The sequence below is a fragment of the Aulostomus chinensis genome, chromosome 19, assembly GCF_037954235.1.
Source record: "Aulostomus chinensis isolate RoL2024-O1b breed Wild chromosome 19, RoL_Achi_v1.0, whole genome shotgun sequence".
NCBI lineage: Eukaryota > Metazoa > Chordata > Actinopteri > Syngnathiformes > Aulostomidae > Aulostomus > Aulostomus chinensis.
In genome coordinates this window covers 2,580,248-2,596,489 of record NC_141338.1, presented here as the reverse complement: position 1 = coordinate 2,596,489, position 16,242 = coordinate 2,580,248, and the positions used below count along the sequence as shown (strand labels likewise).

At 49.8% G+C, this 16,242-nt stretch overlaps 2 protein-coding genes and 1 long non-coding RNA gene across 8 annotated transcripts; 1 reads left to right on the top strand and 2 right to left on the bottom strand.

Moving 5' to 3' along the window:
- Positions 1 to 626: 626 nt before the first annotated feature.
- On the bottom strand, positions 627 to 3,877 carry LOC147243656 (proteinase-activated receptor 1-like). The gene is made up of 2 exons (XM_086187172.1): positions 3,600 to 3,877; positions 627 to 2,817 (listed from the first exon to the last, which is right to left on the bottom strand). The coding sequence occupies exons 1-2, from the start codon at positions 3,673 to 3,675 to the stop codon at positions 1,598 to 1,600; spliced, it is 1,296 nt and encodes a 431-aa protein (XP_086043298.1). The 5' UTR covers positions 3,676 to 3,877; the 3' UTR covers positions 627 to 1,597.
- A 2,814-nt stretch (positions 3,878 to 6,691) lies between these two features.
- On the bottom strand, positions 6,692 to 14,643 carry LOC147243655 (proteinase-activated receptor 1-like). Of its 5 annotated transcripts, XM_086186904.1 has the most exons (6): positions 13,880 to 14,640; positions 12,735 to 12,773; positions 10,798 to 10,917; positions 10,562 to 10,632; positions 9,714 to 10,082; positions 6,692 to 8,737 (listed from the first exon to the last, which is right to left on the bottom strand). In XM_086186904.1, the coding sequence occupies exons 5-6, from the start codon at positions 9,787 to 9,789 to the stop codon at positions 7,518 to 7,520; spliced, it is 1,296 nt and encodes a 431-aa protein (XP_086043030.1). In that variant the 5' UTR covers positions 9,790 to 10,082; positions 10,562 to 10,632; positions 10,798 to 10,917; positions 12,735 to 12,773; positions 13,880 to 14,640; the 3' UTR covers positions 6,692 to 7,517. The 5 variants fall into 5 exon arrangements, 4 of the variants coding, with proteins under 4 accessions (XP_086043030.1, XP_086043028.1, XP_086043031.1 ...); XM_086186902.1 differs by having other exon boundaries at positions 10,798 to 12,773; XM_086186905.1 differs by lacking the exon at positions 10,798 to 10,917.
- LOC147243654 (uncharacterized) lies at positions 12,886 to 15,891 on the top strand. Of its 2 annotated transcripts, none has more exons than XR_015110343.1 (3): positions 12,886 to 13,192; positions 14,168 to 14,283; positions 14,460 to 15,891. It is a non-coding gene; the product is annotated as an uncharacterized LOC147243654 (long non-coding RNA). The 2 variants fall into 2 exon arrangements; XR_015110341.1 differs by lacking the exon at positions 12,886 to 13,192 and adding an exon at positions 13,267 to 13,446.
- Positions 15,892 to 16,242: the final 351 nt, after the last annotated feature.

The following is a 16,242-nucleotide window of genomic DNA, read 5'->3' as shown; positions in this document are numbered from 1 at the left end:
GCTTTCACCCGAGGTCGTGCGTCTCGGTTCGGGTGTTACCAGGACAAGTCTCCTCGTGAAAGTTGCAAAACGCAACAGTTCTCCTCCAGGAGAGGGTGCGGAGGGGAACCAGCAAGTTCAGCTTTGGTGTTCTGAGGAATCCGGTGCTGCACAATTTCCGCCTGTGATACCTGCGTGACCTCAGACACGTTATGTGTGACCCACGTCAATATTATAACAGAAACTAAATATATAAACTGTAAATCTTCAGGAATCCTCATATTTAATAACATTGTCATGTGATTGTTGAAAACATGCCTTGCAACAGTTTTTGTTGTGACAACTTAACATTTAAAGCTACAAGGGATGAAAAAAATGAAGTTTTCCTCCAGGTCTTCCTTCTCCGTACTCGTGTACCCGTCACCCTTCAATACTGCGCTCCGGTACCGCAGCACCGCCTAGTGGATGAGAAAGGAACCTGCACACTGGTGCCCAGGAGTTCAACGCTGCTCATGCGCGCTTGCCGCCGCTGGGGGGTAGCGTGAGACCGGCTACAGCAGGGAGGGACGTTTCTGAGCAGGTCGATGCTGCTTCTTCACCTCCAAAGCCAAAGAAAGTCAAACATTCAGGACATAAACTCAGTTTCAAAAGGTGTTTATTTGAAGTAAAGCACAGAGAAAGAAATACTGCATGAAAGTGTTTCACAGGTGAAATACAAAGAGATTCGCAGCTCCAAAAACAAAATAAATAAAGAGGGAACTCATCTCATGTGCAGCTTCTTAACTCTCATGCAAAAGTACAAGCAGCTTGTAGTACAAGACGTTCAGTGATATTCTTCTTCCTACTTCACCACAGTTTCTGACTTCATAATTCATCAGAAGGAACATCGCCTCATACCAGTTCACATTTTGCATTGTGACAGCAACATTATCGGCTTCTTGGGCTCGCTGGGTTCAGCTGGACTTCCTTCATTCTGGTCGTGACAGAAAAACAGGGCAACTCAAGTAGCAGCCATCAACTCGTCCACGCAGGAGACGTTCCAGGGTGGAGCGTTCACACCAGACGGTGTTTGTCTGCGTCATTCCCCCTGACCAGTGTTGCTGTGCAGTAGTGGAAGCTCACTCCGATACAACTTCTACGTATACATCATAACATGGCTGTATGTACAAAGTAGAATTAATACTTCACAAACATGCAAAAAAAACCTTTTAGAATGCTTCTTTTCTGGATGGTGTTTGGACCAAAATTGTGAGCTTTAACGCCTCGGTAAGGCCTCAGAAACAAATTCCCTCAATTTGGCTCATGGTGTTTGTTACTGAGGCCTTACGGCGGCGTCAAAGCTCCCAATTTTTTGTCCAATTTTCTCAAATTTGGCTCAAATGTCGTCTGGGACTCGATTTTTTAGGTCAAAGGTCAAGGTCACCTCACCTAATCACAATCTCTCCTGAGGGATTTTCTAGACCTGTTGGAACGCTGGTGGTTACAGGTCCAGGTTGCCGTGACAGAGACACAAGGTACACGAATACAAGATTCAGTTTTAGCTTCTGCTGACATCAGAGGTGACGACGGGTTTGGAAGGACCCGACTTCACCTAGCTGTCTTTGATTCAACATGTTGGTCAGGTCAGGAGTTTCTTGTACTGGCTGTTTGGACCCCCTTGACAGGAGTCCACGCTGGTGGCTGAAGGGTTGATGGTGGTGACTTCGGTGTGGCAGGATTGCAGGTGGCCCCTGGAGCTGGATTTGTAACCACCAGATGTAGAGCCACTGGTGCTGCTGTACTCTACAAACTTCTGACACCTCAGTGCACTGGTGAGTTCCCTCTGGCACTGGGATGAGCCAAAGTAGTAGAGCAGAGGATCCAGGAGGCAGTTCAGACTTCCCACACACACAAAAACCAGGTAGGCTGCGTAGGAGCCCTCGGGGGTTTCCCGGCTCCGCTCGACTCCTTCGTTAAACTGGATGTAGTGCGCGAGAAGCAGGCAGTTTGTGGGCATGAAACACAGCACGAACATCACCAGCACCGTCAGAGCCATCACCATCGCTCTGGTCTTCCTGCGCGAGCGTCCCGGGGTACCGCGCGGGACCCTGCTCAGTGACCAGATCACCTGAGCGTAGGACACCACGGTGATGAGCAGAGGCAGGAAGAAGAAGGCGCAGCAGAGCGTGATGAAGTAGATCCTGTAGTACCAGATTAACTGATCCACCGTTTGAACGTCATGGCAGGTGGTGATGTTCAACCCCTGCAGGTGGACCGTCTGTTCTGACAGGACGAGAGGCACCGAGCCCCCCAAGGACAACACCCACATGGCAAAGCAGACCACCACAGCTCTCTGTGGCTTCCTCCAAGTCAGGGAGTTGATGGGGTAGACGATGGCGAGAAGGCGGTCCACGCTGATGCAAGTTATCAGGAGGACAGAGCAATACATGTTCCAGTAGAACGCCGCCGTGACCACGCGGCACATGAGAGGGCCGAATATCCAGTCGTTGCCACTGAAGTGGTAGGAGATCTTGAAGGGCAGCAGCGCGGCGAAGAGCAGGTCTGCACACGCCAGGTTCAGCATGTAGATGGCTGCTGGCTTCTTGGGTCTTATCCGGCGGGCGAAGGCGAGCACGGCGCAGATGTTGATGGGCACGCTGATGACGCACACCAGAGTGTAGAAGGACGGGATGAAGACCGTGGACACAGCACCTGTGAGGAACTGCAGGGCCTGGTCCGAGATGTCCGGCTTCTCAACGCCGGTTATGTTGAGAACCGTTATGGAATGATTGGCCTTGACATCCTTTTGTTCCTTGGCTTCTTCAGGAAAATAGGCGAAGGACCGTCCTCGCGCAACACCTGGAGGAGGAGGAGGAGGAGGAGGAGGAGGAGGAGGAGGAGGAGGAGGAGGAGGAGAGGGCGTCAGCCAGGACACAGACAGCCGTCTTCACCCAAGTGCGACACTTCACAAACTCACGTTCCACATGAATTTACTGATGATCGAAATAATGAACTCTGAACTTTGGGGTAACTTTCTGAAACATCCTGCTGATGAAGGAAGTCACCAGATCAGACACAGGCAGGGGGAGAGGAACACCAGTGCGCGTGTGTTTGTGTGTACTGAATGTGTAGGAACTGCGGTGACGCAGAGAGGAGAGACATTGCAGCCGTGTGATAACACATTAGATCAGAACTTAAACTCAAGCTCATCAATGCTCTGGTCTTGAATAATTCAGCTTTTTAATACCGAATTACACCCCCCCCCCCCCACACACACACACCCCCACCGGGTAAAGTGAAAAACAAAGTTCAGATTTGAACGAGGAATTTCAGTCCTGGAGTTCCTCGAGGAGTGGCTGCCTCCTCATTCTTCTGGCTGATGCCTCACAACCGACCAGGCTTGCGGCCCAATATTCCGGATAAAAACACGCTGATAAGAAAAACGCATTTCAACATGGAATTAAAACAAAGTTTTGTTTCAAAAAAAAGAATAGAAAAGAAAAGAACAGGCCTTAGTAAAGGCCATAAATCACATTTACGGCATTGTTACTACAGCAGATGAAAACACTCCGGAGAACTCGGGAGCTCGGTTCGGTTCCGAGGGGCTCCCGGTCCTCCCAGCCGTTACTCGTCTCTCTCACCGTCCTGCGCGGCAGCCGGGGACGCACGCGCGCACACCAGGAGCAGGAGCACCGTTTCCACTGAGACCCGGATCATGTCGGCGGGGGGACGTCCGGGCTGGAGCGAGGATTCACAGAGAGGGTCTAAGTTCTTTCGTGGGTTTCGAGTCTTCTTTTCTCCAGGATGACGCCGCCGCCGCTGCCGCTCATCAGTGAATGCTGAAGTATTTCCGCCCAAAAATCTGTTAAGGCCTCCATCCACCAATCAGCAGCGAGCTGACGTTCTTATCGTGTGAGGTCACCTTTCCCGTCTCCCAGCAGCGGTCCGGTCACGTCCGGCCTTCACCGGCATGAGGAGACAGAAACACACCGCTGACCTCCTGAGGGAACTCTGACAAAGTCTCACGAAGTCCTGATGTTCTCAGTGAAACTCGTGGTCTGAGAGATGGAGGCATGGAGGGACAGATGCACTCTTGTCCTCACTTTGTAGCAAATACAAGAACAAACAAACACACACACACACACACACACACACACACACACTCGCTGCCTCCCACCTTCAGAAATACACGAGTGTCCAAGTTTGAGGTTGAAACTTTCTCACGTTTCACCGAATCTTTAAAACGGAACCATTTTCAGTCCTGGTTTTTGAAGCCGAGGGTTGTTTGTTACGAAGGTTCTGAGCCAAAAAACAAAATCAGCACAAAACAAAATCAAAGCTTTAGAAATTAAAAATTACAAAAACGACGGTCAAATCAAACGATGTTTGTTCGTCATGTGCACACCGTCCATCCAGCAGCGTGCAGTGAAACGTGTTGTCTCCTCCAGATGCTGACACACAACAACAAACGGATGACAGTATTAAAATAAAAACAAATAAGTAAAACAAGATGAACTAAGACGTATAGAAGTATGAATATAAATATTAAAATAAAGTGAATGGAATTGTAAAATGAAGCGATGTGTGTTTTGGTCTCGGCGTGGATTCACCACTGCCACAAGCATCAGAAGTTTCACTTTGACAGGCTCAGAGATGCAAAACATATTTTGAACATTTGGGAACCCAAGAAACTACACGGTTAAAATCTGGACCTGACGAGAGCAGGTTGACATGTAAGACAGGACCAAAAACTCAATCCATCCATTTTCTACCGCTTATTCCTATTAAGGGTCGTGGGGGTGGGGGGGGGGGGGGTGGAGCCTATCCCAGCAGCTACAGGCGAGAGGCAGGGTTCAACCTGGACAGGTCACCAGTCCATCGCAGGGACAACACACAGAGACAAACAACCATTCACACCTACGGTCAATTTAGAGAATCAATCAGCCTCGTCCCCAAATTGCATGTCTTTGGATGGTGGGAGGAAGCTGGAGAACCAGAGAGAACCCACACAGGAACGGGGAGAACATGCAGACTCCACACAGAAAGATCCCGTGCCCAAGCCGGGACTCGAACCCGGAACCTCCTTGCTGTGAGGCCACAGTGCTGACCACTGCACCACCGCACAGCCCATAAACTCAATCACAAATTAAATCATCATCTTCCTCATCCACCGCTTATCTGGTTGGTCCGGTCGCAGCGGCAGCAGCCTCAGCAAGGAAGCCCAGACTGTCCTCTCCCCAGCCACTTCCACCAGCTCTTCTGGGGAATCGCGTTCCCAGGCCAGCCGAGGGATATAAACCCTCCAGCGTGTCCTGGGTCGGCCTGGAGGGCTCCTCCCAATTGGGCATGCCTGGAAAACCTCCCTCGCTGCGAACTGCGGACTGAAGAGGACCACATCATCTGCAAAAAGCAGAGATGACATCCTCCCGCTCCCTCGGGAGGCGTCCAGGAGGCGTCCTCACCAGAGGCCTGAACCACCTCCACTGACTCCTCTACATGGAGGAGGAGCAGCTCTACTCTGAGTCCCTCCTGAAGGACTGAGCTCCTCACCCTGTCTCTAAGGGAGAGCCCAGCCTCCCTGAGGAGGAAACTCATTTTGGCCGCTTGTATTCTTGATCTTGTTCTTTTGGTCATTACCCAGAGCTCATGACCACAGGTGAGGGTTGGCACGTAGATTGACCGGTAAATTGAGAACCTCACCTTTTGGCTAAGCTCCCTCTTCACCACAACGGACTGGTTTAGTGCCCGCATCACTGCAGACGCTGCCCCAATCCGCTCCTGCTCCATCCTACCCTCACTCGTGAACAAGACCAGGAGACGCTCAAACTCCTCCACCTGAGGCAGGAACCCCCCCCAACCTGAAGTGGGCAGGCCACCCTTTTCTGGCTGAGGACCATGGCGTCAGACTTGGGGGTGCTGATTCTCATCCCTGCAGTTTGACAATCCGCTGCGAACTGCGGACTGAAGAGGACCACATCATCTGCAAAAAGCAGAGATGACATCCTCCCGCTGCCAAACTCGACATCCTCCCGCCACCTGCTGAGAAATTCTTTCCATTAAAGTTATGAACAGAACTGGTGAGAAAGGGCAGCCTTGGGGGAAAACAAGTCCGACTTACTGCCAGCAACACGGACCAAACTCTCACTCCTCCGGTACAGAGACTGAATGGCCCTTTGTAAGGGGCCATCCACCCTATATTCCTAAGTACCCCCCGCAGGGTGCTCCTGGGAACACGGTCAAAAACCTTCTCCAAATCAACAAAGGACATGTGGACTGGTAAGATGGGATGACCCCTCCCCAGGTCCTCCCCCACTTCTGTTTCCTCCATTGAATTCGTGTTGGCGGGATTGAGGCATTCCTCAAAGCAGCCTCCCGTTCCCACTGCAGACAGTGTGAGCAAGTTGCTGCCTCCCCCCCCGAGGCGATGGACGGTTTACCAGAACATCTCCAGAGCCGATCGACAGTCATCCTCTGTGGCCTCACCGAACTCCTCCCATGCCCGAGTTTTTGCGTCAGTGACTGCCACAACTGCACACCGCTTGGCCTGCAGGTACCAGTCGGCTGCCTCTGGAGACCCACAGACAGACCACGCCCTGTAGGCCTTCTTCTTCAGCCTGATGGCTCTCCTGACTTCTGGTGTCCACCGGCGGGTGAGATGTTTCTGAGCTCGTCAATGCTGCTTCTTCACCTCCAAAGCCAACGAAAGTCAAACATTCAGGACATAAACTCAGTTTCAAAAGGTGTTTATTTGAAGTAAAGCACAGAGAAAGAAATACTGAAAGTGTTTCACAGGTGAAATACAAAGAGATTCTCAGTTCCAAAAAAAAAAGAGTGAACTCGTCTCATGTGCAGCTTCTTAACTTTTCTTCAAACGGCTTCTTGGGCTCGCTGGGTTCAGCTGGACTTCCTTCATTCTGGTCGTGACAGAAAAACAGGGCAACTCAAGTAGCAGCCATCAACTCGTCCACGCAGGAGACGTTCCAGGGTGGAGCGTTCACACCAGACGGTGTTTGTCTGCGTCATTCCCCCTGACCAGTGTTGCTGTGCAGTAGTGGAAGCTCACTCCGATACAACTTCTACGTATACATCATAACATGGCTGTATGTACAAAGTAGAATTAATACTTCACAAACATGCAAAAAAAACCTTTTAGAATGCTTCTTTTCTGGATGGTGTTTGGACCAAAATTGTGAGCTTTAACGCCTCGGTAAGGCCTCAGAAACAAATTCCCTCAATTTGGCTCATGGTGTTTGTTACTGAGGCCTTACGGCGGCGTCAAAGCTCCCAATTTTTTGTCCAATTTTCTCAAATTTGGCTCAAATGTCGTCTGGGACTCGATTTTTTAGGTCAAAGGTCAAGGTCACCTCACCTAATCACAATCTCTCCTGAGGGATTTTCTAGACCTGTTGGAACGCTGGTGGTTACAGGTCCAGGTTGCCGTGACAGAGACACAAGATACACGAATACAAGATTCAGTTTTAGCTTCTGCTGACATCAGAGGTGACGACGGGTTTGGAAGGACCCGACTTCACCTAGCTGTCTTTGATTCCACATGTTGGTCAGGTCAGGAGTTTCTTGTACTGGCTGTTTGGACCCCCTTGACAGGAGTCCACGCTGGTGGCTGAAGGGTTGATGGTGGTGACTTCGGTGTGGCAGGATTGCAGGTGGCCCCTGGAGCTGGATTTGTAACCACCAGATGTAGAGCCACTGGTGCTGCTGTACTCTACAAACTTCTGACACCTCAGTGCACTGGTGAGTTCCCTCTGGCACTGGGATGAGCCAAAGTAGTAGAGCAGAGGATCCAGGAGGCAGTTCAGACTTCCCACACACACAAAAACCAGGTAGGCTGCGTAGGAGCCCTCGGGGGTTTCCCGGCTCCGCTCGACTCCTTCGTTAAACTGGATGTAGTGCGCGAGAAGCAGGCAGTTTGTGGGCATGAAACACAGCACGAACATCACCAGCACCGTCAGAGCCATCACCATCGCTCTGGTCTTCCTGCGCGAGCGTCCCGGGGTACCGCGCGGGACCCTGCTCAGTGACCAGATCACCTGAGCGTAGGACACCACGGTGATGAGCAGAGGCAGGAAGAAGAAGGCGCAGCAGAGCGTGATGAAGTAGATCCTGTAGTACCAGATTAACTGATCCACCGTTTGAACGTCATGGCAGGTGGTGATGTTCAACCCCTGCAGGTGGACCGTCTGTTCTGACAGGACGAGAGGCACCGAGCCCCCCAAGGACAACACCCACATGGCAAAGCAGACCACCACAGCTCTCTGTGGCTTCCTCCAAGTCAGGGAGTTGATGGGGTAGACGATGGCGAGAAGGCGGTCCACGCTGATGCAAGTTATCAGGAGGACAGAGCAATACATGTTCCAGTAGAACGCCGCCGTGACCACGCGGCACATGAGAGGGCCGAATATCCAGTCGTTGCCACTGAAGTGGTAGGAGATCTTGAAGGGCAGCAGCGCGGCGAAGAGCAGGTCTGCACACGCCAGGTTCAGCATGTAGATGGCTGCTGGCTTCTTGGGTCTTATCCGGCGGGCGAAGGCGAGCACGGCGCAGATGTTGATGGGCACGCTGATGACGCACACCAGAGTGTAGAAGGACGGGATGAAGACCGTGGACACAGCACCTGTGAGGAACTGCAGGGCCTGGTCCGAGATGTCCGGCTTCTCGACGCCGGTTATGTTGAGAACCGTTATGGAATGATTGGCCTTGACATCCTTTTGTTCCTTGGCTTCTTCAGGAAAATAGGCGAAGGACCGTCCATCCACGCCACCTGGAGGAGGAGGAGGAGGAGGAGGAGGAGGAGGAGGAGGAGGAGAGGGCGTCAGCCAGGACACAGACAGCCGTCTTCACCCAAGTACAACACTTCACAAACTCACGTTCCACATGAATTTACTGATGATCGAAAAAATGAACTCTGACAAAATCCTCTGCAGGGACTGATTGAGACAAAAACATAGAATATCAATGACAATAATGAGCAGCTACAGCTTTGAAAGTTGCCACTCGAACAACTCAGTTGTGATTCAAGCAAAAATGACCAGAAGAAAGCGAGGATCTTCTGACTTCCTGAGAACATCGAAGGTGTTGAGACGAATAATCCTGGCCGAACCCAAACAAAAAAAGAATTCTTCAGTTCCGGATCTGGCAAATTAGGACACGACATAACCTAAATAATCACCAGCTAATTAAAATAAAAGATTTTTGCAGCACTAAAATGTCTACAGAGCTAAACTAACAACAACAACAACAACAACAATAATAATAACAATAATAATAATAGTAATAATAGAGATACTTCTGATATCTCACAGCTGGCCAGGCTGCCAGCTGATGTTTACTGATGAACATTCCGTATAAAAATATAAATATATGACATTCACATTTTTTCCAAGTACAGAACAAACACATTTTAACACTGTGAACAAGAGTCGAGTCTACATGGAGTTCCTCGAGGAGTGGCTGCCTCCTCATTCTTCTGGCTGATGCCTCACAACCGACCAGGCTTGCGGCCCAATATTCCGGATAAAAACACGCTGATAAGAAAAACGCATTTCAACATGGAATTAAAACAAAGTTTTGTTTAAAAAAAAAAGAATTCGAAAAGAAAAGAACAGGCCTTAGTAAAGGCCATAAATCACATTTACGGCATTGTTACTACAGCAGATGAAAACACTCCGGAGAACTCGGGAGCTCGGTTCGGTTCCGAGGGGCTCCCGGTCCTCCCAGCCGTTACTCGTCTCTCTCACCGTCCTGCGCGGCAGCCGGGGACGCACGCGCGCACACCAGGAGCAGGAGCACCGTTTCCACTGAGACCCGGATCATGTCGGCGGGGGGACGTCCGGGCTGGAGCGAGGATTCACAGAGAGGGTCTAAGTTCTTTCGTGGGTTTCGAGTCTTCTTTTCTCCAGGATGACGCCGCCGCCGCTGCCGCTCATCAGTGAATGCTGAAGTATTTCCGCCCAATGATCTATTAAGGCCTCCATCCACCAATCAGCAGCGAGCTGACGTTCTTATCGTGTGAGGTCACCTTTCCAGTCTCCCAGCGGTCCGGTTCACCTCCTGAGGAAACTGACAAAGTCTCACGAAGTCCTGATGTTCTCAGTGAAACTCGTGGTCTGAGAGATGGAGGGATGGAGAGATGGAGGGATGGAGAGATAGATGTGTAGATTTATTTGTGTCATTTATCCCAAAACTGGGAAATTCAAATGAAGCAGCAGCCTGACAAACAGTAAAGGACACAGGTCATGAAATCTAGAGCAAACAATATACACAAAAATACACAAAATATACACAAAACACGCAATACACACTTAATGTAGAATATTATACTAAATATATCATCCATCCATGTTCTCCCTCTTCTCCTGTTGAGGGTGGAGGGGTGGAGCCTATCCCAGCAGCCTTCACCCTGGACGGGTCACCAGTCCATGGCAGGGCCAACACATAGAGACAGACAACCATTGGCTCTCCCAGCCACGCCTACGGTCAATTTAGAGTCTGGATTAACCTGGTCCCTCTTGATGTCTTTGGACTGTGGAGGAAGCTGGAGTACCAGAGAGAACCCAGCAGGAACAGGGAGAACATGGAGACTCACCCAGAAAGACCCCGTGCTGCAGCTGGGGCTCCACCCACAACCCTCTTGCTGGGGGGCCACAGTGAGGACCTCTGCTCCACCGGGCCGCCATGAAGATACAATAAATAGGAAAAGGGAAAAAAAGGAGTAACATAAACTGTGGAATAAAAATAAAATGTTTGTGCAAAAGCATTTGTGATATCAGTGAGAACATCTATGTAACACACACACAACACACACACAACACACAAACTCACAAATAAACACTTGATGCCTCCTCAGGGAATTCTGTCAGTCTCATGAATTCCTGATGTTCTCAGTGAAACTCTTGGTCTGAGTGATGGAGGGATGAAGGGATGGAGGGATGTATTCTAGTCCTCATTATGGAGCAAGTACAAGAACACACACACACACACACACACACACACACACACACACACACACACACACACACACACTGAGCCGAAAAACACAAACAAAAAAACTCAAAGCTTCAGACAAACGACGGTCAAATCAAACGATCTTTGCTCGTCATGTACGCGCCGTCCATCCAGCAGCGTGCAGTGAGACGTGTTGTGTCTCCTCCAGATGCTGACACACAACAACAAAAGGACAACAGTAATAAAATAAAAACAAGATGAACTGAGATGCATGTAAATAGGAATATAAAAACAAGGTGAACTGAACTGTAAGGGGACGTGTGTTTTGGTCTCGGCGTGGATTCGCCACAAGCATCAGAAGTCTCACTTTGGTTTAGGCCTCAGAACCTCCATCAAAGGAAGGTTTTTATCTTTGTGGGAGGAGGTGAACCATAATTAAGGTGCCAGGAAGAAAGAGGAAGAAGCAAAACAGTTTGATTCAATCCTGAGTTATAAAGTAACTATAAAATAAAATAAAAACATTTCACTTTGACACAGATCAAGAGAGAAAGGGTCTCCGTTCACGTCAAGGCCCAAATCTGGACTCGGATGAGACGATACGTTCAATCAGTGGATTATGTCCTCCAGATCCAGGTTTTTATTGAGGCCTTTATTCTGACAGGTTTTTTTTATTATTGTGTAGTTTTCTTGTCTTGTGCAACTGAATATCAGCTCCGTCTGCTCTCTCGCTTCCAGAGTAAAACACAACTTTGGATCTCAGCCGGGCCAAACAGTAAAATAAGAGGAAAACAAGCCAGAACCATGGAGCCGTCGACTGAAGGAAAGACTTCCATTCGTCACAGCAACCTTTTCCTCACGCGGACACAGAAACGCCTGACGTGACTTCTCCGCATTTCCCAAAGGTTAAAAATGATCTTTTGAAACGACGATCGTCGCGTGAATTGTTTTACATTCACATTGGAGACGCGAGCCCGCAGAACCGTCCGTGTTTATGTGAAGAGGGGCCGCAGGGAAGACAAGGAGTCAGCCGACATGTTTTATGGCGTTAATGTCGGCGTCGTTGAGTGGGTGAAGACGAGCGGGGGCCGGGGGCCGGGTTCTACAAAGCGACCTCCGCCAGTGCAGGCTAGAGAGCTCCGTCTCTCTGTGTGAAGCCTCGGGTCCCTGGAGATGAGCGAGCGCTTCCTGTGTTCGCAGCAGTATTTGTCCCTTTTCGTCTGCACTTCTGGTTCTGGACGTGCTCACACCGAGCCTGCGCTCCTTCGGGAGCTCCCGTGATGTTTATTTTCCTTTTGCATTGAGTGAGAGCGTTGGAGGGAGCAGCCTTAGGTGGGAGTAGCGTGACTCATCCTGAGCGTCAGCTTCATATCCAAGGGCTCCACCTGAGCTCACGGGCAGCCAGACTGAAACCATTTCCCCCACAACAGACAATAATCCCGGTGGCACGTTCCTTATTCTCGAGCTGCCTTCCGTCTGGCACGCACCACCATCTGGCTGAGCGACGTTGGAGCTGCAAACACCCCTGGAATTCCTTCACATTTACTTGAAGGTGATTTGTGTAACTTTAAAAAACAGGAGGTGATAATTACTCAGTGGGTTTACATGCACAGTCACTGTTGTTGTCTTGTTTGCTTGGTCAGGGACAGAATGCTCCATTGATGGGGGGGGGGGGGTGCATATCTGGAATGGTTGTGGTCTGGATCCTCACTGCTGGCTGCTCCCTGACTTTTTTTTCTTCTTCAGGTTGTCTGTTTGAATCACAAACCAAAGCAGCTGAGCAAACAGTTCAAGTACAATTCAGTTCAAAAACTAACCAGACAACATCAGAGAATCCTCCAGCTGGGACGGTCCACCTGTGGGTTGGAGGTCAACACTCATCAGTTGGCATGGTAACTATTTATGACCCAAATTTAGCCCACAAATTCTCCCAAAACTGAACTTTGCATCGTCCATGTTTGGGCTCGAATGACTCAGTGTGAATTAGGCCGCCTGAGCTGAGCGACTGAACGCCTTTTATGGCTCACATCTGGCCTGCGTCAAGCAAACTCATTTAGGCCGGATTTTTTTCATGCCGGCTCCCCGTCTTTATCGCTGAGGCAAAGACGTTCCCCCTCCAGAGGACACGCTTCATCAGCATGCGTTGCATTCTCGGGGCCCACCAGCCAAAGCCTTCCAGCTCACGCTACGGAAGTTAGCATTCCCTCGTTTCTGACATGAGCGGCTGATATCCCCTCTCCATTTGAAATTCCATACCAACACGGAATCAAATACGGTAAAATTGTATTTCAGCGTGTCTGAAATTTTAGTGAGCAGTTGTGGAAATATTAGCACAGTATCAAGTGCTCGCAAAACAACACCCCCCAGTGGTGGAGCAGACGGCGACTGCGGCAGCTGAGTGACTGTGTATCTTCTGATGTGGCGTTAGCTTGGCTGTCATATCACAGCCCACACTGAGTACGAAGCTACTGCCAGTGAGCGGCGCGTAAACATCGGAAGCGAAGGGAATCAGCTCGCTAGCCCCGCTCGGTTAGTCTGAGGCGCACTAATTCACATGCACGTTGTTGCTAACACCGAACACGAGCTACTGCTCCTGGTCAAAGCATTCGTTCGATCGCTTTCACACAGTTTAAAATATAAAATAGAACATCCACATGAGTGGGTTTCAGCGGTGTTGATGATTTTGCTGCCCTCTGTTCGGACAGAGCCAGGCTAACCGTTCCCACAGTTTCGGCGCTAATGCTCAGCTAACTGGCACCAGTTTACTTAAAGTTATGAGAGTGATGATCCTCTCATCTGATTCTCAGCAAGAACCGTGTTTTATTATGATAAACGGTAAATACTTCCTCGGCTGATTGCATTAGACAACATTAGACAACATTAGCATTCATTAGACGCCCGCGCAGCAGCTTCCGATGAACATTAGCGGTTGTTCTCTCCAGTCTGTCTCCTCCACGCTCACCAGCTCGTGGTTGCTTCAGCTTCCCCGCTGAGGACGGCGGTTTCATCTCCGCCTCATCTTTGAAACGACCGGCGAGAGGACCTAGAGAGCTGTCAATCACTACACGCTGCAGGGACACAATTTGAGGCTCACGTGTCAGTTTATCACTTCCAGCTTCTCCACACACACACATTTTTGACGGGAAAACACGGATAACAGCCCCTGGACGCGGCGAGCGCAGTACAGCGTTGCTCTGTAGCCAGCCGGACTTGGGTGTTCCTAAACTAACAAAACCTCATTCCTGCTCAGGATGCAGATTAGCTGGAGGGTGAAGCCACCGCCACCGCAGTTCCTTCCCTGGGGAAGGGTTTTTATGTTTCTCTGGGCATTTTCCAGTCACGGTTCAACGACAGGGCTTCAGACTGGTGAGGACGAAGAACAGACAATGGGCTTTGATAGAGGGCAGGTGGACCTTCTCTCTCTCTCTCTCTCTCTCTCTCTCTCACACAGACACACACACACACAGTTTTAAAATTAAAACCTGCAGTCATGTGTAAGTTGTATGAATGTGTGCATTCATATTTGTGTCTGTGTGTTGCAGAATAGAAGAACAGGAAATCAACTACGGTCCAACAGGAAGCAGAAGGTGTCCCCGTCAGGAGGAAATGGTCTGTATGAACCAGCACCGCTCTTTATGGATCCAGAAAATACAACAAAGATGAACACTGAAATATGAAGAGAAGAAAAGAAACAAGAAGTGAAACTTTTAAAATGATGTTCAACAACAAATGTAACAGGCTCGTGTATAAACAACGCACGCCTCTCTGTCCGGCGGCCGCTTTCACTCAGACACAAACACTGACGGTGTGCTGCACAAACTCAGTGCAACCAGCAGCCACGGCAGCAGGCCCCCCCAGCACTAACAGGCCCCCCCCCCCAGCTCCAACACTGCTCCCAGCTGGCTGAGGGGCGCGGCCCTGGTCCTCGTGGGAGATGCGTGTTGAATCTGTGGCGCTGAACGCACTCAGCAACCTGGAAGCTCTCAGCTTCAGACGCACGGATTCCTGCTCGGACACCTGCCTCTCTGCTCCACTGCTGGCTCCCCCGGGTGCAGCTCTGTGTCCCCCTCCGGTTGCCCCCCAGTTGCTCGGCCTGTCTTGGGCGCTCCTCAGTGGCGCTCCGTTCTGCTGTTTTTAGCTTTTCTTTTGTACTTTTTTGGTTCTCAACACCAGGCCCTCGGTGCTGCCGGGACCTTTGTGTGCACAAGGATGCTGGCGGTCTTGGATCGTCCTCTTGCCTTAACTTGTTTTCATGCTAATATCCGTTGTGGTTGTATGGTTATTAATTGGGTTTAATTCCAGGGAGCCCCTCGGGGTCTTACTGTAACCCTCACCTCCCCGCCGGTTTGTTGCCGACGGTGGCGGTCTGGTTCCCTGGAACTTTTTTGGTCATGATTTCCTTCTTTGGTCGGTTTGCCGTGTCAGGGGTGGCTGGTTCACGGGTCCTTTCCCACAAGTGAAGCAAGTTTTCTTTGTAATATTTTTGTATTCTTACCGTTTTCTGTTGAATAAGTACAGCCTCACACACTACATTTACCTCATTGAGGTTCACTATGGATACAGCGTAAACAGCACTTCTACCGTGTGTGTGTGTATCACTCTAATTATGTTATTAATTTGTGATGTAAACAAATCTCACATTATTTATCCCTCCATTTGTCAGTCTAATCTTTCCACGTGCTCCCGTCTGCATGTCGCGTGATGTGTTTAGACCGAATACCGCCGGCTCATCTGTGTATAAATATTTAATTCATCTGTGTATTCCTGTCTCTGTGTCCGCCGGCGGTCCAGGGACTGCAACGTTTAGAAGTCGACGAGTTTAACTGCCTCTGCATCGTCTTCCGCCGCGCCACCGGCCGTCCATCTTCCCCTCTGTAAACGCGTCCACGTGGGCGCCACCTGTGACGGTATTATATAACCCCACGTGTGTCTCAGCTTGTTTAACGCCGTCCCAACTCAAAATAAAATGAGTTGACTTTTAAAAACAACAAGAAGAGTTTTGTTTTTTTTAACATGAAACTTAGAAAAAGTGAAGGCAATAAAATCTCCGTTGGAATCGGATACAGAGTCTCAAGCTTGAGTTGATCAACCACTGCACAGGGAAGAAAAGAGCGCAGGAAACACTTATCTGGGCATTCCGAGTGCTGGCAATTACCCCACTGATGATGATGATGATGATGATGATGATGAGAGGGTGGAGATGGTAGTGACATCATTTCCTCCCACTTCTGCAGTGATGCTGGTGAAATACTGGAAGACTAATCAAAATCACATGACACAACATTAATCTTTAAACTCCAAAGCAGAATAGGATTGAAAATGACA

Coding starts and splice junctions, on each gene's coding strand:
- LOC147243656 (XM_086187172.1), bottom strand. CDS start 3,675: ATGATCCGGGTCTCAGTGGAAACGGTGCTCCTGCTCCTGGTGTGCGCG. Junction 2,818..3,599: donor CCCGGCTGCCGCGCAGGACG/GTGAGAGAGACG, acceptor CTCCTCCTCCAG/GTGTTGCGCGAGGACGGTCC.
- LOC147243655 (XM_086186902.1), bottom strand. CDS start 9,789: ATGATCCGGGTCTCAGTGGAAACGGTGCTCCTGCTCCTGGTGTGCGCG. Junction 8,738..9,713: donor CCCGGCTGCCGCGCAGGACG/GTGAGAGAGACG, acceptor CTCCTCCTCCAG/GTGGCGTGGATGGACGGTCC.